Source organism: Tubulanus polymorphus, chromosome 11 (genome assembly GCF_964204645.1).
Source record: "Tubulanus polymorphus chromosome 11, tnTubPoly1.2, whole genome shotgun sequence".
NCBI lineage: Eukaryota > Metazoa > Nemertea > Palaeonemertea > Tubulaniformes > Tubulanidae > Tubulanus > Tubulanus polymorphus.
In genome coordinates, this window is record NC_134035.1 from 3363238 (window position 1) to 3386010 (window position 22773).

Genomic DNA, 22773 nt, shown 5'->3' on the forward strand with positions numbered 1-22773 from the left:
TTTTGATAAACTCAATGTGCAAAACTATCACCATAATGATGTATATATATGCAACTGTTAACCATTTGAAGCTTTATGGTCCCCGCGCCTAAAGATATTTAGGACTAGGTGCGATACCGTTAGGCGTACCGTATACCCTGTCCAAGGATTGATATCGGAATACTGAATTTGGCGCAGTATTAGACCTAGTTTTACAGTTGTAAGATGAACAGTTAAAACTAGTTCATTTTCGGCCAGGTTTAAACGTGACAAACTCAGCCCTAAAATTCAGTCAGATCGGAAAACGCGCTAATTCTATGACTTTTTACATATCTATAACATAAAAGACAAAAAAAAACCAAAAATGCCTACGAGTTCAACAACTGAAAGTAATGGGGGACCTACAAAACTAGAGATCCCGCCAGATGGCGTCACTAACAGTACGTCTTAGTGGGAAAAGTTCCTTCGGTTTCGATCATCTTAAACATACGAATCAAATATCGAATGATCGTCAGAAAGATACAACGCAATCGATTGATTTTAAGGAGAAAAGTTCGATTCAACCTCGATCGAAACGTCGAAGAAATAGAAACGCGGAAGAGTTACGAGATACTAGCGACACCTGGCGGATCCCTACGGAATCCTCGCCCACGGTAGCAGCGTCGAAGCTTCCCCATGCGCACTCGAGGGAAAAAAATATGCGCAGCACAAAACCCGATTGAAAGATTGCGAACATCGAAGACTACGGTATAATTTGGGCATCACCTACGCTAGATTCGGGACGTCATCTACGCTATATTCGGGACGTCGCCGTTTCGTTTAAGGTTCGATTTATCTAACTGTAGCAGTTCGACTGCCGCTTCGTCGTGACTCTGATTATCGCTGTGATGATACGGATGCACGAACGAATGATGCGACTGATGACTTACGCTCGACATTTCCGACAGCGTGCGCTTGCGTCTGTGGTGTTGGTGGTCGCCGGCGCCGCCCGCGACGAAGTCGTGGTGGTTGTCGAGACTCTTGACCGAGCTGCCCAGTCGCAGGTGCGACGTACACTGCTCCACCTGCTCGGACACGTGAAGATCTTTCTGACAGAAGAAATAGACGAACGACGCGCAGTAAGCCGTCGACATCGCGTTACCCGTCGACCGCACCCGATCCCTGAAAATACAACGATATCATTCGTTTTTTGAAACACATTTTCCATTTCTTCGCAGTCGGGAGATGTTTGTGTTGGATTTTCCATCTCTTCCCAGTTGTGAGGGCTGATTACTTACAGGAACCATTCAACCGTGAACAACATGGCGACATCGGCCACCGGTAAACCGATCGACTGACAAATAATCATCACTATCACGACGCTACCGCTCGGAATGTCAGGAAGGGCGCACATCAATATCGTAATCATCAACCTAAAATATACAAAAATATTATATAATGATAATATAATAATTGAGTTTCATTTGAATAACATTAACCCTTTCAGTGCGTCTACACTGCAGCGCGGTGTATGAATCGGTGATGGATTTTGCTAGTACACCGCGCTGCGGTGTATTGATGTAATCAGTAATTAGTTTTTATCTCTCTTGAAAAATGGCAGCTCCTGTCAAACATAGTTAAATATTAGTAACTACTGATACACCGCACTGTGGTGTAGACACACTATAGTGGTATTCCCGTTATTCAACACACTAGGGGTGGAATTTTTAAAAATTTTCAAATTATCTCCAGCATTAAAGGGTATTAATTAGTCAGCACTGAAAGGGTTAACATGAATATTGACAGCAAAGAAAAATGAAGTACAGCGAGAGCCTTAGGGGCTGTACCGGTCATCTCTTGACTTACGAACTGAATTCCGATCAGCGCGTCTTATTACCTACCATAGTATAAACATACCACCGGCGTCGGGCTGCATGTCGTTTCGCTGAGCTATCAACAGCACGCTACACGTCACGAAGATGGCGCTGCCCGCTTTATTCGTCGCCGAACAGAACGGCAACACGAACCGGATCACTCGTATGTCGATGCTGTATTTTTCGCAGCCCTTGTACAGATCGGGGATCGTGACGGCTCTGAAACAATGTAAAATGATAACGTATAATAAATCGAGCCTATGACAAGCCCGCCGCATACTAGGCCATTTCTAGCCGCGGGTTGTAATATTCTTAATCACCGGCAACTTTTGTTTTTATCGCAGGACCCCAAGTTACAAGGTGACGCTGCTAGTTGTTGGCACCACTTTTCGGCCTACAATTTTGATAGACAAAAGATGCCAGTGGCCGCACACTAGGCGATATCACAGCAGATTTATCGCAGTGCCGGGGTGTATTATTTAACCTGTTCAATTGAGTAGCAGTAACCCTTCCGTTAAAAATCAGGGGCCAGTTGCACAGTCGTAACTTAAGTCCAAAAGTGGTCTTAAATCGTAAGACAGGTCTTAAATTGATAGATTGGCTATAGAACTAAGTTGGTCTTAGACTGGTCTTAAGTCTAAGCCATGACTATGCAACCGGCCCCTGGGGCCGAAGGTTGGTTACAGTTAACCAGTGGTTAGTTGACATAGCGACAATTGAAAGTTTATTTTTACTATGGTATTTATCCGCCGGTTATCTTAAACCAACTGACCCCAGTCTATTAAACCAAAACCTATCATTTCTATACGGTTAACAACCTAAACTTAAGTTTTATTAGGTCTCAGAACAACTGATACGGAAATAGGTTTCGATCAAAGCAATACTAGCGGTAGCAAAGTACCAGTAGCAAATGCGCACTAATTTCTAAAACCAATTACTTTATATTTCAGTCAAAAAGTATAATATATAAAAGTTAACTGCCATAATTTAACGTTATATTAAAGCCGAAATAGGTCCTGCACGTGATAGTAAAAACGACATTTGCCATTATTTACATCTCCCATTATGAACAGCTCGTGACCAACTAATGAAGGGCACTTAATCATTAATGGGTACCATTTATCATTCAGTACTAATAGTCAGGTAGTTATACATAGACACTATACAAACTGTATGATTCAAGCCATCTAATTAAGGGACTCATCTTTTATTTATATCATCAGGTATAAGATATTTCCCTTAGGACAATATAATGACATTACTTTAACAAAACAATTGATGGGAAAATAGTTGGAGATTAATCGTAGAGAAATCGATAAGATTTTTCCTCCATTAGCCGCGATTGCACGGAGACAATTTTGGCCCGGGTCAAATTGGCCTGGATCGGACCTGAGTCAAAATTAGCCCGTGCCTAATTTGAGACCACGTTCGCACTTAAACCACTCACGCGATATTAAAATGTTACGTATAAATAAGATGCTGTAGCAAGTGAGGTAAGTCACTTCCAAAACCACTGAAATTTGGCACAGGCCTGGTCCGACATTTATGACCAGGCCAAATTTGGCGCCATTTGGCACAAGTGTAAATAGTTGGACCGCATCAAAATTGCGACTATATCGTTGATATTCATCCCAGCCCCTGTCCAGCCACGATTCAAAACATGTACTCGATAAACTTCAGGTTTTATCGTCGCACCTTTTTTCGAAAAGCGGAATCAACGTCTAAACAAATAACGGCAACCTGTCGGGATGAGAAGTAAAATGTAAGGCAGGTTTTAACGACGCGACAGCTGTGCGTTGTCGGTATACTTATATATATATATATATATATATATAGTGTGGGTGTCACAGATGTTTTGGGTAAGGTGGAATTTAGATTTGGTCGCGATCTATTATCACGACTGTATGAGAGAACGAGCGATTAGTTGGTGAGCTAACGATTCTAAACCCGAATTCAATCGATATCTGGTGATATCTCTCCGCGAGCTCATTGTATATCGATTAGACGTACATACTCAACACGCACTTATTAAAATTCATTGCAAGCATCTGTTCAATGAAACTGATATGCTAGGATTCAATCAAACAAATCACTATGAGCTACTACAGGATGTGCAAGTCCCGTCTCACAAAGCCTGTTAACACTAAATACCTTTTAGTTTCACTAATTTTAGCTGAGAATGTCTCCGGTAAATGGATTACATTTTTTGTTCAAACTATTCAAATATCAATAATTTCATTAATTGGCACTATATACCAATCCGATAAGCTGAAAAACCAGTGTAAGCTCATTTTAGTTCTATAGCCAATCCAACAACTTAAGACCTGTCTAAGTTCATTTTAGTTCTATAACCAATCTAACAACTTCATTCTAAGTTCATTTTAGTTCTATAACCAATCTAACAACTTCATTCTAAGCTCATTTTAGTTCTATAACCAATCTAACAACTTAAGACCAGTCTAAGTTCATTTTAGTTCTATAACCAATCCAACAACTTCATTCTAAGCTCATTTTAGTTCTATAACCAATCTAACAACTTCAGACCAGTTTAAGCTCATTTTAGTTTTATAACCAATCTAACAACTTAAGACCAGTCTAAGCTCATTTTAGTTCCATAATCAATCTAACACCCTAAGACCAGTCTCATGATTTAAGTGTCACTAGTAGTGACTCAGTGTTCCAAGTTCCAGGCAAGGGACACAAATAAGAATGGAGTAACTAGTGATAGCGCGGGCAACAAAAACTTAGAACCACTCTCGAGAGAAGTATTCGCTGAAGACACACTTACACGCTCGTAGTCGCGAAACTCGTCAACCAACTCTTCAAGTTGTAAACGTACAACGTGAACGGATTGCGACGCCGCGTGATGAACTCGACGGCCGGAACGAGAATCAGCTGCTGGAACGTGACGCCGACGACGACGGCAAGAATGAACAGACCGAGTTGACGGAACGTCGCTTCGATGTTGCCGATCCCGGCGATCGCGGCCGCCGTCAGACTGGCGATACCGATCGGCGAATACCTGCGTGTGAACAAAAAAAAATAAAGAAACCTATTTTAAAGAATTCCGATTCATTTACGGCCGCCATCTTTCTCACAGTTACATGCATTAAAAATTCCCAGGCTTTTTCCAAGTTTTGATGAGTGATTTTTCAATTTTCCCATATAGAAATGAACAGATACCATCATGCTACAGTAAACATTTTAGTGGTGACTGGTTGATAAAGCTGATTCTAAAGGAAATTGCTGAAAGTTCCCCTTGGTAGATGCAATATTCAAAATGTAAACGAATTTGCCAAATATTTCCCTGATTTGAGGACAATTTCTCAAATTCCCAAATATTTCCTTACTGGGAATCGTTATTTCAAAATTCCCAAGTTTTTCCCGATTTCCCTGTTCTGTGGGAACCATGAGCTTCGCGTATGTTCGGATGGAGGACTATTCAGTTCTGTAGCATCTTACCACAGGAACCAGCCGAGAATTTTGATAATCAGTTCGCTAGCCGCGTTGAAAAACATGAAGAACGGCTGCCCGACCTCGCCGCTGTTACTGGTCGCGATACCGAACACCAACGAACAAAATATTATTCCTGCAATGAAATTAAAAAAAAAATATCAAAAACTGTTACAAAATGTTTTTTTTTTTCATGTTCAAAGTTTTTTTCTTTTAAGCGATGCCCGACTTTCTGGACGACCCAATAAATTAGGTGAACCAGACACAACCTAGATCATATAGTCAATGGTTCATACTTCGTGATAAGGTCTAGGTTGAACCAATGTAATCTGCGTTATGATTTATCACTTTTTATCGGTTGTCATATTGAATAAATATTTTTCGAGTCAAGTAAAGGTCGAAAATCAAGTTTTCATTTCCTGATAATTCTTTTTTTTCAAATACCCTGTGCTGATATTTCCGAAGCTGCGCATATTAGAGTTATACCTGCATTCAAATTATTCTTTATCCTTGACCGGTATTCAAAATGGTGTCACCAGGTAGTTCAATGGAGTTGAATTGATTAATTTTAAGAAGTTTAATTAATACATTTTTAATTGTTTAACTCCAAAAGTCAAATCTAAATAACTAATTGTGGAACTGATCGTTTAAACACTATTTCCTATTCAGCATCAGGTAAATGCTTTTTAAACTATTTTAATCTATTCATTTACTGTTGATTATAATCTTGCACATCTTTTTCTAAATTCTTCATCTTTCCCCTCAAAACAGACCTCCTAAGGATACTCATAAATGTATGAACTCGAAATACTGTTCAAACATTGTTCTCTACTACTAGACGGGGATGATTACTATCTACTACCAGTGCTCGGAAACCTGAGTCAAATCTGCTGCTGCTGCTGCTGCTGCCAGACTGACTGACTTGAGTAGAAATTATATATTCTTAGATATTTGAGTTCATGAACGTTATTTCTTATATTAGCTTTAGGTTAAACTAGTTCATTTTCACTACTACATGTTCTACCTAGATATCAGTACAAATATCCCTATAACTACATCCCTCTATAAGCTGAAAACTAATTTGTGGCTTAACCTCCCCCTATAGAGAAGTCCCTTCACATATTCATATACTCACATATTCGCTATAGATGTCCTGCTATAGAAACTATGTTTTACCGTACAACAAAACCTCAAAACACACTAAATATAGCTGCAAAGCAGCGATAACGGGTTTTCCCGAAACATTGACCACGCTTTCCACAATGCATTATATCATACTTTATAAGTCTTACCCAACATATTAGATCCATCTGTGAACCCGATTTGACGTATATACTCGATCAGCGTTTCGTTTGTGAAGAGCGACGATACGTTCGCCGCGGCGGTGGCCGCCGTGCCGTTACTCAGAAAGTACGACGTCACGTTTTCGGCGCTGACATTGACGGCCGGCATTAGAATCGCTTTAGATTCAGAGTTGTACGACGTTTGAGTCTGAAATGAGTACAGGATAGTTTTACTTGAATTCTCTATCGGTTTCTGTTTTCTTATTCAGTTTTTAATAATTCAGGGAAAATATACCGGTACATTTTAGTCCCATGATTTCAAAAGGATATCAAGTAAACTGCGCTTCACTCTGTGAGTGTTGGGACAGCTGTAAATATTTCACCGAGTTGCGAAAAGAAATTTTTTTCTAAATGGATTTTTGTAAAATTCATTGAGGTGACCAGTATTGAATTGACCAGTACTGAGTTGACTGAGCACTGAGTAAGGAAGAGTCTACTTCAGTAAACTATGCCTCACTCGGTAAATGTTCAGTGGGAAAATCTGGGAAATAGATCATCCAAATAATTTTCTAGTAAAATACACCGACCGGTACCAAGTAAGGAGCAGTCTACTGTTATTCCTTCAACGCATGAAATACTAAGATTCTTTTCGTGTAAATCTAAACCGATTCGATAACCGCACAGTCTAAGGGCAGACGGCACTTGGCTATATTCATACAAATATATACAATATCTTATCAATGGTTTATTTGATTTGAAAAAAGGTGCCGGTTGTTATTAACTTACCTGTCTAAAACAAGCAGCGATAATATTATCCGGAAAAAGATTCCTAGAAATAGAAATATAAGTCGATGTGATAACAACACGCAGAATAAGTCGTCAAGGTCACAAACCATGTGATAATATTTATAGATTTAGAGCGAATGTGTTGGTAAATATTCAAGTGAAACCTATCAGTAGAGGGCCGGCCACTTTCTGGCCATTTACAAATTCCCCGAGTTTTCTGAGTAAATCTGCTGCAGGTGAATCGGGGAAATTTCTAGGTTTAAAATGTAACAATTCATTTCTCTTTTATTGAATCACGTTCTGATAAAGAAATGCGTGGCATTATACGAATTCCCTGAGTTTTCCAGAAGCCAGTTGCACAAAAGTTTGTTTGAGTTAACCAGTGGATCATTGACATAGTGATAATTGAAATTGCATTGTTACTATGGTATTTATCCGCCGGTTTGCTTTAACCAACTTTTGAGCAACTGGCCCCAGGTGTTTACCAAAATTCATCCAATCGCCTGTATTTTCCCTGATATTTTCTAGATTTCTCTGAATCTGAGTTTTCCAGGTTTCCAAGGTTGTCAGTGGCCACCATAACAATTTAGACAGGGATCTATATTATCAAATCCGGTCCTACAAATGGGGTACCCGCGATACGCAGCGCACAAGGTGTCGCTAGTGTAAAGTACAACTGCACGCCGGATATTCTCTAAAAATCCAATCAAAATCGAACAATAATTTCAAGTCGAAGGAACCATATTTGTGTATACACGTTTCAGATATGACCGGTATCAATTAATCTACCTAATCGGAATGGACGGAAAAACCAGCATACATTCAACAATTACACACATACTTGTACATAATTAACTCTCAATACGGCGCACGAGCAGATGTTGCTATACACATCGCGGACAAATATTTCACGTCAATAGACAGAAAATACCGCCGAAAACAATATACGAAATTTCACTCATGAAATAAGAGCAGATGTTTCCGCGAAATCTATATCAGCGTATACATAGGTAACGAACGTATTTCATTTCGGTTTTAAATGCGAAATCTATGCAAATCTATGAGACTGTTGTTTTCCCTTATTTGACATATTTATATAGAAAGTTCAGTTTTTTATATAATATCGGGGTCTGTAATGTTTGATAGCGTTCGGGTCAGTAAACCCTGACAAGCCATCTACCTTCACTGGGACTCGAACTTAATGGCATCATGAGAATACAAGCCTCTTAAGGACACAGGGACTCAAAGCTGATAGCGTCATGAGATTCATGGCCGCACAAAGACATAAGGATTCGAACCTATGGCATCATGAGACTGCCTGCCTCATAAGGACACAAGGATCAAAACTGGTGGCATCATGAGATCTCATGCCGTAGCAGTCTGGGTGTGCAGTTATTCACAATGGGTGGTCTAAAAGGCCGGACATTTTTGTGAAAAACCAAATGAAGTACTCCAGATATGTATCTGATGTCGGGGGACACCCCACTCTTGACACTCTTGAGATTTTCTGAGTTTCTTTCTGGTACAATCAAGGTCCTTGTATGTATAAGCATTCTCTTTTGCTTCTTCAAGACATTTCCCTTTTATGACAACACGATCATCATCATGGCACGAATAGATTTTGAGTTAAAGTAGTCTAAGATCATACCTATATTTGATAGTATTCTTTTGTTTATAAAATCTTATTGCAATTCATGGGAAATAAAGTTATTACTATCATTATCAAGTCTACCTGAGCATGTCGGCGAATATATCTTGCGTTTGCATCAGTTGTTTTTCTTCGCCGTTTTTCTCGATCCCAGCCGCTTCGCCATATCCTCCTACAACGCGTATAAAATATATATATAAAAATATCGACGATTCAATTGATATCTACTGATAATGGCTAAAAACTAAGCCAGGGTCCCTACAGATTGGTTATTCCTGGAGATACAAGGAGTTTCAATGAGTTTAAAAGGAGAAAATTTCAAATTTTATGTGAATTTAACTGTCGACTCCTCCTAAATCGGTATTGTTGATCTTGGTAAACCATTAATTCGGTGGTCTTGTAAGTTAGTGAACTTTTAAGGACTCAAAAGAGTCGCAGGGATCCTGCAAGCCCTGCAAGCCGCGCAAAAAAGATACTCGCCAGTGTTTTAAAAGTTGAAACTATGAAATATGTATAGGTTTTAATTATCACCACTAAACGCAATGAAAAAAAGTGAGTTAACACAATCGACATCGGTTAATCCATCCATCCGTCCAGGGTTAAGCAATTAATCAGTACATAGATTAGCCCAGTTTTAACGTAATGTTAATTACCTAAAATCCATATTTTCAATTATTCCGTAGAAAAATATGTCACCCTGTTGTCTCGAATTTATATGCAATACCTTATCCATCAGCTGTCGGGGGCGGGCGGGGGGTGGGGGGTATATTTTTCAGTTAAAAGAATTCAGGCCCCAATCATCAATCTACTAAATCTGTACATTTCATGTATTCTTTTTGTAATTTTGTATTCCTTTCAATTAATGATGAAACAAATCTTATACCATAGTACATTCAAACAACTCAACATTTAGATTGTTCGGTTAGTAGTTTATGGATTTGAATCATAAAGGTGTTTTAAAGATAATAGCCCAGCCAAAAAGCGTAGCACTGGGCCTCCCGTGCTACACAATGGATATACATCCCCGATGGCTTATATTTTGAGGTATATCAATGCTTTACAATGAGTACATTATTTATTTAGCTGAACCAATCATAGATCGGTATGGTATACTCCATGTTTATTTATTCTTGAACAGCCGAGTCCACGCTTTAGGGAAATTTAGTGAAATAAGCAATAACTGTTTGATTTTATGCGCGATATAAATCTCAACAAATTTCCCCGATTTTCCCCTGATTTTTAGCCTCTTTCTTTTTAAACAAAATTCCCTGACTTATCCCGGATTTCCCGTAATTCCCGGTAAGAGCGAACCTCGTTGATATATATGTAAATACTTGAATTAAAATATGCAAAGCAGTGTCTGAATTTAAGGGACTATCCGGTATATATTAAAAATCTAGCCGTTATAATATCAAAGCTTCGGGAAAAGCTGAACACATTGCAAAGCGCGACACATTTTCTAAGTGTAGCGTTCATAAATTGTAGTCGCTTTTGATAAATGAGATTGTCGCCGCGTACCTTGTCTAATCGTCAACGACAGTATGATTCCGATCAGCGTACTGGTAGCGTTAGTTACCATCACGTAAGCCAGGGTCATTACGCTTACTTTACCGTTCGAACGGGAATCCAACGATGCTGCCCCTAAAAAAAAAAAAAAAAATTAAGGCGTGTTTTTAGGAAATATCTCAAACGAATCAAATCGGATAGACGTAGAGTTTCATATCGAAATTCGCACTCGCAACTCAAGTCTAGACTCAGACCATTCGGATTTCAGAGTTTATCACGAATCAATACTGTTCTACCCATAGGAACGTTGACCGAAGCTTGTTTTAAGTCATAAGGGGCCGGTTGCATAGTCGAAGCTCAGATTCAAGACCGGTCTAAGACCAACTATAGTTCTATAGCCAATCCAACAACTTAAGACCGCTCTTAGGATTTAGGACCATTTTTGGACTTCAGTCACGACTGCGCAACCAGCCCCGGTTTATTGTAATTTGAAGTAGACTGGTCTGGAGTTGTTAGATTTTCTAAAGAGCCGTCTTTAGACTAAGACCGTTTTTTTTAAGACATCATGATCCAGTTCCACAGTTCTGAGTTAAGATTTGACTCTCGAGTTAACTCATTGAAAATGAACTAACTCTAACTCACAACTGTGGAACTGGGTCATCATAGTTACATCTTTCTAACATTTGACCAGTCTCAAGGCTAAGGCCGGGTTTTTTAGTTGTTATCAAATCAAAATTGGACTAACGTTGAACTAAAATTGATATCAACGCTACAGGCTCAAGACCAGCATTCAGTCGTGCGACTACAGAACCAAATCGAGCTTAAGACTGGTCAAAAAATCTTCAGTACTGTAACAGTTGTAACAGCGCGAAATACTGGGCTTGGGTCGATGAATACTATATTGCTGCATGTATGTGACAAGCTGTATAACCACTGGCCAACTGGATTAGTTATATTGGCCTACTGGTTAGCAGGCTTGTTTTGTCGGTACCTGGGTTCAATCTCCGGTGAGGGCGTGCAATCTAACTGCATCACTCCCTCATATTGTTACAACTACATAATACTTACCTGATATTATACAAGACACGACAAGTGGAATGATCATCATTTTCAGCAAACGAAGAAATATGTCTCCGGGAATACCTAGAAATAGTAAACAACATTGAGCGGTTAACGAGTGATTTGCTAGAGATGTATTTTAGTCTTGGCCATGACTTCGCAACTGGTTCACGAGTCTGAAGCTAAGAGCCTCGAATCACGTTGAACAAAGGTTATCTGCAGGACAAAACCAACAACCATGTTATATAGTTCATCAGACATGAGCGGTTAATTATATAATCGCATCTGATGATGAATTCGTGAACGTTAATCCTGTGAAATGGGAGCATTTCGAATCGGAATAATTATACGCATAATAATCATCACGCGCAAAAACTGGGGGGGGCGGGTCTAGAAAATTTGAAACGGCGAGTCGCGCTTCAAATTTCGAAAAACATTTATGCTTTTAGATGGCGTTTCCTGCATTTAAAATCGTCATTTTAAAAAGGAAAGGAATTCCGGTTTTATTCGTTACAATTTCGTGATGTTTATTTCATCAACGCTCAATTGAAAAATTTGGTGCCTCTGAATCATCCCCAAACCCAGAATCGGACTGATAAAACAGCCTGAATCAGAGGTACAAGCACCTGGTCAGTCGGTATTCACTACAGAACGCCATTCTACAGTCCAGACAGTCCAGACTGAACAGAATTCCTTCCACAGTCCAGACTGAACAGAACTCCTTCCACAGTCCAGACTGAACAGAATTCCTTCCACAGTCCAGACTGGAACAGAATTCCTTCCACAGACCAGACTGGAACAGAATTCCTTCCACAGTCAAGACTGGACAGAATTCCTTCCACAGTACAGACTGAACAGAATTCCTTCCACAGTCCAGACTGAACAGAATTCCTTCCACAGTCCAGACTGGACAGAATTCCTTCCACAGTCCAGACTGGACAGAATTCCTTCCACAGTCCAGACTGGACAGAATTCCTTCCACAGTCCAGACTGAACAGAATTCCTCAAACCACCAGGTCTATTACAGACTTTATTTTGTTGACTTAGATCTTGAAGTTTGATATACAAACACAAAGGTCGAAATTGCTCGAAACGACCACTTGAAATACCACTTGTTAAAGGTGGTTGAAATTTGAACTTCGGTTTTTCTTGTTTCACACATTAAACTACTGACCGATATTCTCGATGCCGAAGACGATCAATTCTTAATCGAGCATCTCTGAAAATATTCATTATATCTCCTTTTCTTTTTGATAATTTCTTAGCGAAATCCATTCGGCGTGGCCACTTTTATTTGATTCGCTTTTAACCCAACTTTTCAATCAATTAATGCTGTCAAATATATAAAACATAGACAGAAACTGTTTGATTTTACATGTGATCTAGCGACATTATTCCCGGATATGAAACTTTTTTTCAAAATTCTACATGTCCCTGGCTATTCCCTGACTTTTCAATAGACAAGAAAATTCCCAAACTTTTCCCACTGATTTCCAGGTCAATGGCCATCCTGCTGTTTACACCTGAAGGACCTAGCGCACTGATCTAAAGGGATCCACTCACATTTTAAGCGTTCAAAATGGCGGAATATTTGCTAGTTTAGTAGACACAAGGTTGCTTCCAATTTCGCAAAAACCATGGAATCTAAATTCCGGGGCAGTCAGAATAGGAAAATCTGAAAACATTTTTCACCAGGGGGTAACGATAATGCGAGGCAATGGGGACTTGTGGCGAGATCTGTCTATTGTAATTACACCGAGCTAATCAGCTTAGAATATGTTACTAATACAGGCCTATAGAATATGTTTTATTATCATTACAATGAAATTCGCAATCTGGAACCATTTCTGAAGTTCATTTAAGGTTTAAATTCTAAGTAATCGATTGAAAACCTTCGACATCTGTTCACGAGGATGGGAGTTATTAAAAAAAAATTAAAGGCTTAGATATTGTTGATATTTGTTTACAAGAATGTTTGGAGTTAATAAAAAAATAAAAACATGCATTTAAGGCTAAATAAATTGATACCTTGTTTCTCACATCTGCTGAGCTTTTAAGTTGACCGGCCGGTCGCCTATCTACCCTGTACATTACTTTTCTTTAAAAATCATGATCAATTTTATCATAACAGACAGCTATATCTAGAAATGAACCGATTACAAAATGACCCGGCCGCTGCGGAGAAACACGGTGTATCATTTTTGTTTAACCTTAGTTTACATAGGTTTGAATTCAATTCATGTACAGGTTTAAATTCTTGATTCTCTGATATCTGTTTACAAGAACGATGGGAGTGGGAGTTAGTAACAAATCTTGCATTCTAGTTGACGCATACTTTTAGGTAGGCCTACATATATCCCTATTCAGAAATTTTCTCCACGAAAAAACCATCCCAACATCTGTTTACAAGCAGCATAGCGTCTATAAATAACCGTGTATTCTTGTTGACACCTATAAATCTTATTAAACTCTGTGTATCGAAACGGGTTCAGAAAAAGTTTTCCCAACACTAGTAAACAAACGTAAAACCAGATGATAATATATCTCGTATAAGTCCGTTACAAAATATCCCACTTCAATGGGACAATTTTGACCCGATTTCGATTTCAAAGGGCCTAGGTCTATTCCCCGGCCGTTTCTTTTTTTTAAATACAGGTTTGATTGTCGTAAATGACATGTAGTACACGAAGATGCATCGATTTTAGATATAGCGACTGTGGCTGATGCAATACACCTTCAACGAGTAACGGCTGAATGGGAGATCTAACCATGTGCTTCCATGTACTACACGTATACACCCTATGTATATAGCATTACGACTGAAATCATTAAAAAAATTTCAGCGAGCGCGGCGCAAAACGCTACAACTTTTATAGATTCTGGGATAGACTACCCCGTGTTCAGTAGCGTTTAGGACTGGACTTTCAAAGGGGCGTAACCAGAATTTCGACAGAAAAAAATAGAGAGAGAGAGATGAGTTTTTCGAAGGGTTTACGAGGTAAAAACTCCGTATATATCCTGACCAATATTTTAGGAATATTTCGGGAGCCCAAATACATCGGAACCGCTAGATTTGTTTGGGTGATTTCAATGAGAAACCTGTAAATCCACTGGTTACACCACTGCTGTTGACCAGATACCCCAACTGATGACGAAGAACAAAATTTTCAAATGATAAAACCAGTACTTAGTAAAGGAGTTAGGCTTTAGATGGTAATTAGGGTACAAGTAAATCGAAATTTCCCAAATTTTTGTTTTCCAATGCCTCAGAGAATTAAGTGTCTATTTTCGTGAAAATATTTCATTCCTTGTACGGCCATTTCATGAACAACTTGTATCTGAATCTGGCTATCATTCCCAAATTTGTTCTGCTGATCAAAGAACTAACCAAACAGGCAACTCAAGATCTAAAACTATATCCGAATTCAAATGATCGACCATAAAAAACAGGCCCGGACAAGGCCAGCAATTCCAGACACATGTACTAGTAATTTACATTCATTTCATTTCAATTGAACGCAGGCTAGACCAGTGAGTAATGGGAATTACTTTGTAGAGTGGTCAAACGAGATTATAACCAGACTGCGAACTGCACTGACACATTGACTATCGCGGCCACAATGCCAGAATACGCGCAGAAAAAAAAACAGATGGTTTTCCCATCAATGTCTATTTAAAAGAATTAACTGTTAACTGAATAGGCCCCTATCAGCACACAATCCCCTGGCCCCCGGTAATGAGCTATTTCTCGAATAATGGCTGGACTTTTATTCACTTGCAGGTCCTATATCTAATGCATATTGCAAAGTTAGGAAATAGGTTTCAGAACCATGATGAGTAGGCACGAAAAAGGTATGGAGGATAGATTACTGACTGGGTAACTTGTCCGGTTACTGACTTAACCTGCTTTCCAGTTACTGACTAAATCGCAGTGAGGTTACTGTCTGGTTAGGCCCACTGAATATAAAAAACTGGCCTAGTCCAGTTAGTGACTATGCTGACTAAATCGTAGTCCAGTTACTGACGAAACTGTAGTCCAGTCACTGACTAGACCAGTCTGATTACCGACTAAACCATAGTCCATTTGCTGTCTGGTTGCTGAATTATCGTTGGCCTAGTCGGGTTACTGACCCCAAACCACAGACCAACTGATAAGGCATTAGGAAAATCAAATAATTGAAATTGACGACATGCTCTTCTTCGCCTGAAGTCATCGACCTGATTACACCGAACCTAGTCTGAACCTGTGAACCTCCTCATTAAAAATAATCACATGATATCTAATTAGGTCTCTCGAAAAAACAAAGCCCACACTTCAGATCCGACTTACCGATCCACATCAAAGCATCAGGTGACGGTTTGTAGGGTCGCACGACGAAACCGATGATAAATCCGAAAACTATTCCCACAGCAGTTAGAATCAGTAACAAATTCTCTTTGAGATTTTTAATGATGTTGTCTTTGGAACAATCACACGTGCAGCAAGAAGGTTTCTTTTTGTCGTCGTGATGAGGCGGGTCGCCGTCCATCATAACAACTCCTATTTTGCTGTCTTCGAATTCATCGGTAGCCATCGCGTTATTTTTGCTAGCGCTGAGAGTGAGAGTAGTAAAAAATCCAAGACCCTCAATCTAAGAAAAGCTGAATTGTTGAAAGCGTCTTTTACTAATTTGATCGAAGAAGAACCTCCAGATTGACTTTCTTCAAACTCGGTGACAATCTAACACTGATGTTTTATTCCGTCGGAATCTAGTGAGAGAGTGTGTATTAGAAAAGGAATGCCTCGTGCCGTATGTGCGTCCAACGACTACAACGTCGCCATGATAAACACGCGACGACGTAAACCTCAGCGCCTACTACCGACCGAGCGACGAGCGGTCGGTACGTACTACGCGTTGTTTCGTTGTTTCCAGGAATTTTTTTCCAAGAATTCAAAATGGCGGCGCCCAGCGCTGTTACTTAACGTTAGTCGCGAAAACCCTTTTACAAATTCAATTCAAATAACGCAATTTTGTTTTACCAAAAACACACTCTTTCTAATTATTAGATCTGCGTGCATGCCTTTTTTCCTTCTGTTCATTCCTTTCCCCTTTTCTTGCTTTTTGTGTGGTTGCATGGTGTGTGTTTGTGTGTATGCGCGTGTTCGTACTCGCTACACTCAGCCGCGGCACGAGTACCGTGGCAATCTCGATGCCATCAGGTTCGAATCCCTGGCGGGGAAGATGTGCTGTGCTGGGAGAAACTAGATAATAGGATGGTTATATCAAAGCTGTGGGCACTGTGATCTGTGTGCATTTGTGGCCAGCACACAGATCCACAACGATCATAGTTAGTGAAGTAATACTACATCCAGGGAGAGGCAACATGTGAAATTCAGTTTATTTCCACACCACATTTTCCAATGCATTTCTTTGAAAGAATCGAATGATTTAGATTTCATATTTTATTTTCGATCACTCATCATCGTACGAGATAATAATTATGCATTTCAAGCACGAGCGTCTAGAGGGATAAGGACCCGTATAAGCTTTAGCTTCTCCTTACTCCTCGCACTTTATATTGTTAAATCTTTTAGGCTAAACAAAAATGATACCTTGTTTCTCCGCAGCGGCCGGGTCATTTTTGTTAAATATGATAAAATTTATAAACAGTTCATTTCTATAGCGGCCGGGTCTGTTATGGTGAAATTGATCACGATTTAAAAAAAAGTAATGTATAGGGTAGATAGGCGGCCGGCCGGGTCAACATTTAAGCTCAGCAGAGCGGAGAAACAAGGTATCAATTTTTTTAGCCTTATGTATAATATTTATATGTATGTATGTTTGTATGTGTATGTATGGTATGTGCGAATTATAATTCCATTCTGTGATCCTGTAATTATGTAACGATTTATTTTGCAAAATAAAATATATTCATTCAAGTACCTCATCTGGTAGGATGGACAGTTTGAGGATCATAGTGGTTCCAATTCGCCCTCGTCAACCTCGTTCAATTCACTTACGAATCTGCGTTTAGGATTCCGCTATAAAGGCTGGGAATTTTGATAGTATTACTGACAAATACTGGTGTCGAATAGCGAGTTGTTTAGTGGTCAGTCGTATATTTCAATCCGGGTTTGATACGAGTCAAGCAATCATAGCCACGCCTTCATTCCGCCTTTCGTCGGCAAAAGCGACATTTCAGAATCAGCTCTTTAGCGGTAGCTCTAAAATGATCGTTGGCCACGTAATAGATAAAGAAATTTACCGACGAGTTCAAAGTTGGTAAAAGGTTGTCGAACATCATTTGAGTGATGTATACCGCGTCGCCGTAGGGCTGAATTTTTGGAAGGTTTATAAAACGGGCTAGGAATTCATAGATAGATCGATAAGATGGCGGTATTTCGCAGACGACAAATAGAACGACTATAGCTATAGCAATTTTGATAGCTTTCACGTCGAGACGCGATATATTTCTTTCGCCAGTCATTTCTTTTCTTTTCGCCGTCAGTTTACGAAGAATCCATATCAGGTAGCAATTGAAAATCATTAGTAAAATTGCCGGCAATAATTCCTTAATTAATGTAGCGATGGATCGGTTAATCCATATGAAAGCACGGAAGAAGCCCGATCGTTTCCCTTTAGCTGGACCGATGCCCGTTATGTGAACATTGTTACAAGCGTCAAAGAACGAAATGTTTATGCTTGTGCCGATAACGAAAGGCGAGTATAATAAACCAAAGCCAGCAAGCATACAACAAACAATGATTTGTATTCTGTATTTTGTAATGTGAGATCTGGCGAAAAATGGAAAAGTTAAAGATACACATCGTTCTAAAACTAACAGCACGGTTATCCAGTTGCGCGTCACCTGCGCCGAATATCGCGGAATCCAAGCCGTTTTATAGATCCACGGTCGCACGCCCCAGCTCAGGTACGGAATCCAAAACATGTGAGTTCCTTGCGTGAACCAGGACACGACGAAACGCAACGGTTCCTGAATCGTGTTGAAAATAAGGAAGAGTATATCGGCCAGCGCGAGACAGCGTAACAGGTACAACGAGATGTGATCAGACGACTGGCGACGTATGATGAAAATACTGAACGTATTCAGAATGATACCGACGATGCTGATCGGTAGAGTGCCTGCTAGCTTTACGCTGACGAGAAGCACGTTTTTAAAAACGTACGGTCGATTACAGTCTGGCGTAGTTTCAGCTACTGTGGTCGTCGCACTATAATTCATGCCGATAGACACTACATGTCACATACCACGAATACTGGCGGTTCTGACATCGATAGTTACAAGTTAAAGTTACCTACGAGCAATCCCGTGATTACTCGTAGTAAGTACGAACGCTTCGTTGCTTCATAGAACTATTCCGAGTTCTATGGTTGCTTGCATTGCGTTCTCAACGAGACTGAATAGTAGAATTGTTTCAGTCCCTCTGAAAACCCTGGTGTGTATTCCAGCATGCAGGAATATGCGGCTTGATGATATTAGTGTCGAGGTCGATGATCTGATACTAAAAAAAGCTCAGAAAAAGAAAAGCTCGAGGACTAAACCTATTCCAAACATGATTGGAACCACCCACTATCTATTCATCATTGATCCCTGAATGTGGATATTATCGGAACCATCCGTCATGAAATGAATAATCTATGATTTGCAAAAATCTGACAACCCGATTTGAATCATGGTTAGAAGTCATTTAGGATTCTTTGCTCGAACCGTTCTGGTGAAGAATAACGATATTGAACTGGCGTATCGAGCTTTGGACAACATTGATGGATGGATTGTCCTCCTGACCTGTCGTCGTCGGTCAGGCCAGACAGTCAGTCTCCTCTGTCCGGTGTGTGTAGGCCTATCAGTACAGCTGCATTAAATAATAGTGTTATAGTCAAGTTAGAGATTAGGGATACCTTAGTCTGAACACCAGTCGTTACGGGTCGTCGTTTGGGGAATGACGGCTGTACCTGACTACATGGATACGCAATTTTGTTTTACCAAAAAAAAAAACTGGCGCGCCACGGATAGAACACAGTAGTTTTGCACGCCGTGAACACATCAAAATGACGGATTTAATGAGTGGCCAAGAAAAAAATCTAGCTGCTTCATTTCAGAGGCTTCTCAAAATGTCAGCCTGAAAAATTCCTGAGATTGTTTTCAAATGAAACGGATGCCGAATTTGCCGCCCCTCAAAATGATCTATGAGCCAAAAAGATTTATCTGAGTTTATCTAAACGCGGATTGTATTATGTTCAAACGTGGATGGCAAATGAGATTATGCCATACTAGTGTTATGTGTAACGGGCTGGCACACACTTCACCGAATTTCAAAAAGTATTGAATTCTAAAATTAATTTCCATTTGCTAAACTTCGCTTTTTTCACAACTTAATGATCTCGTTCCCCCAGATTTCAGCTATTTCTTCACAAATTCCGAAACGATTATCTAAGACATTCTGCACGTTGGCCAAATAAAAGATCTGCCAGTTAAATTTGAAATTTGCTATAATTTCTAAATCAAGATGCACACCAATAAAAGCCCAAAAGGGGCGAAACTTTGGAACGAATTGCCGAATAAAATCAAACCTTTAAGAACAGCTAAGTCATTCTCAAATGGTATCAAAACTCACATTCTTTCTAATTATTAGATCTGCGTGCACGCCTTTTTTCCTTTTGTTCATTCCTTTCCCCTTTTCTTGCTTTTTTTGTGTGGTTGCACGGTGTGTGTTTGTGTGTATGCGCGTGTTGGTACTGGGAGCATCCTCCCACTGCAGGGATTCGAACCTGATGACATCGCTACATTCAGCCACGGCACGAGTACCGTGGCTGAATGTAGCGATGCCATCAGGTTCGAATCTCTGCCGGGGAGGATGTGCTGTGCTGGGAGAAACTAGATAATAGGATGGTTATATCAAAGCTGTGGGTACTGTGATCTGTGTGCATTTGTGGTCAGCACACAGATCCACAACGATCATGGTTAGTGAAGTAATACTACGTCCAGGGAGAGGCAACATGTGAAATTCAGTTTATTTCCACACCACATTTTCCAATGCATTTCTTTGAAAGAATCGAATGATTTAGATTTCATATTTTATTTTCGATCACTCATAATCGTACGAGATAATGATTATGCATTTCAAGCACGAGCGTCTAGAGGGATAAGGACCCGTATAAGCTTTAGCTTCTCCTAACTCCTCGCACTTTATATTGTTAAATCTTTTATGTATATATTTATATGTATGTATGTTTGTATGTGTATGTACGGTATGTGCGAATTGTAATTTCATTCTGTGATCCTGTAATTATGTAACGATTTATTTCGCAAAATAAAATATATTCATTCAAGTACCTCATCTGGTAGGATGGACAGTTTGAGGATCATTTTCGTTGTAATTCGCCCTCGTCAAACTCGTTCAATTAACTTACGAATCTGCGTTTAGGATTCTGCTATAAAGGCTGGGAATTTTCATAGTATTACCGACAAATACTGGTGTCGAATAGTGAGTTGTTTAGTGGTCAGTCGTATATTTCAATCCGGGTTTGATACGAGTCAAGCAATCATAGCCACGCCTTCATTTCGCCTTTCGTCGGCAAAAGCGACATTTCAGAATCAGCACTTTAGCGGTAGCTCTAAAATGATCGTTGGCCACGTAGTAGATAAAGAAATTTACCGACGAGTTCAAAGTTGGTAAAAGGTTGTCGAACATCATTTGAGTGATGTATACCGCGTCGCCGGAGTGCCAAATTTCTGGAAGATTTATAAAACGGGCTAGGAATTCATAGATAGATCGATAAGATGGCGGTATTTCGCAGACGACAAATAGAACGACTATAGCTATAGCAATTTTGATAGCTTTCACGTCGAGACGCGATATATTTCTTTCGCCAGTCATTTCTTTTCTTTTCGCCGTCAGTTTACGAAGAATCCATATCAGGTAGCAATTGAAAATCATTAGTAAAATTGCCGGCAACATTTCTCTGATTAATACACTGAAGAACTGGTCAATCCATTGGAAAGCACGGTAGAAGCCCGATCTTTTCCCTTTAGCTGAACCGATACCCATTACGCGAACATTGTTACAAGCGTCAAAGAACCAAGTGTTTACGTTTGTGCCGATAACGAAAGGCAAGTATAATATACCAAAGCCAGCAAGCATACAACAAACAATGATTTTTATTCTGTGTTTTGTAATGTGAGATCTGGCGAAAAATGGAAAAGTTAAAGATACACATCGTTCTAAAACTAACAGCACGGTTATCCAGTTGCGCGTCACCTGCGCCGAATATCGCGGAACCCAAGCCGTTTTATAGATCCACGGTCGCACGCCCCAACTCAGGTACGGAATCCAAAACATGTGAGTTCCTTGCGTGAACCAGGACACGACGAAACGCAACGGTTCCTGAATCGTGTTGAACACAAGGAATAGTATATCGGCCAGCGCGAGACAGCGTAACAGGTACAACGAGATGTGATCAGACGACTGGCGACGTATGATGAAAATGCTGAACGTATTCAGAATGATGCCGACGATGCTGATTGGTAGAGTGCCTGCTAGCTTTACACTGACGAGAAGCACGTTTTTAAAAACGTACGGTCGATTACAGTCTGGCGTAGTTTCAGCTACTGTGGTCGTCGCACTATAATTCATGCTGATAAACACTACACGTCACATACCACGAATACTGGCGGTTCTGACATCGATAGTTACAAGTTGAAATTATCTACGAGCAAACCCGTGATTACTCGTAGTAAGTACGAACGCTTCGTTGCTTCATAGTAATATTCCGAGTTCTATGGTTGCTTGCATCGCGTTCTCTTTTCAACGAGACTGAATAGTAGAATTGTTTCAGTCTCTCTGAAAACCCTGGTGTGTATTCCAGCATGCAGGAATATGCGGCTTGATGATATTAGTGTCGAGGTCGATGATCTGGTACTAAACAAAAGCTCAGAAAAAGAAAAGCTCGAGGACTAAACCTATTCCGAATATGATCGGAGCCACCCACTATCTATTCATCGTTGATACCTGAATGTGGATATTATCGGAGCCATCCGTCATGAAATGAATAATCTATGATTTGCAAAAATCTGACTACCCGATTTGAATCATGGTTTGAAGTCATTTAGGATTCTTTGCTCGAACCGTTCTGGTGAAGAATAACGATATTGAACTGGCGTATCGAGCTTTGGACAACATTGATGGATGGATTGTCCTCCTGAC

The 22773-nt window shown here is 39.9% G+C and overlaps 3 protein-coding genes across 3 annotated transcripts; all 3 read right to left on the minus strand.

Annotated features, from left to right (window-relative positions):
• Positions 1–767: 767 nt before the first annotated feature.
• Positions 768–16377, minus strand: LOC141912903 (excitatory amino acid transporter-like). The gene is made up of 11 exons (XM_074804328.1): positions 15898–16377; positions 11577–11651; positions 10521–10643; positions 9087–9174; positions 7355–7397; positions 6578–6776; positions 5295–5421; positions 4621–4854; positions 1860–2051; positions 1257–1391; positions 768–1140 (listed from the first exon to the last, which is right to left on the minus strand). The coding sequence occupies exons 1-11, from the start codon at positions 16139–16141 to the stop codon at positions 768–770; spliced, it is 1833 nt and encodes a 610-aa protein (XP_074660429.1). The 5' UTR covers positions 16142–16377.
• Positions 16378–17714: 1337 nt separating this feature from the next.
• LOC141912904 (FMRFamide receptor-like) lies at positions 17715–18791 on the minus strand. Its single transcript, XM_074804329.1, has one exon. The coding sequence runs from the start codon at positions 18789–18791 to the stop codon at positions 17715–17717; it is 1077 nt and encodes a 358-aa protein (XP_074660430.1).
• A 2335-nt stretch (positions 18792–21126) lies between these two features.
• On the minus strand, positions 21127–22203 carry LOC141912907 (FMRFamide receptor-like). The gene has a single exon (XM_074804334.1). The coding sequence runs from the start codon at positions 22201–22203 to the stop codon at positions 21127–21129; it is 1077 nt and encodes a 358-aa protein (XP_074660435.1).
• Positions 22204–22773: the final 570 nt, after the last annotated feature.

What these genes read in the sequence shown, in the direction of transcription:
- LOC141912903 (XM_074804328.1), bottom strand. Translation starts at nt 16,141, where the DNA reads ATGGCTACCGATGAATTCGAAGACAGCAAAATAGGAGTTGTTATGATG. An exon ending in ATATTCGCCGACATGCTCAG is followed by an intron (nt 7,398 to 9,086) that starts GTAGACTTGATA and finishes TTCTATTTCTAG; the next exon opens with GAATCTTTTTCCGGATAATA. An exon ending in AGATGGATCTAATATGTTGG is followed by an intron (nt 5,422 to 6,577) that starts GTAAGACTTATA and finishes ATTTCATTGCAG; the next exon opens with GAATAATATTTTGTTCGTTG.
- LOC141912904 (XM_074804329.1), bottom strand. Translation starts at nt 18,791, where the DNA reads ATGAATTATAGTGCGACGACCACAGTAGCTGAAACTACGCCAGACTGT.
- LOC141912907 (XM_074804334.1), bottom strand. Translation starts at nt 22,203, where the DNA reads ATGAATTATAGTGCGACGACCACAGTAGCTGAAACTACGCCAGACTGT.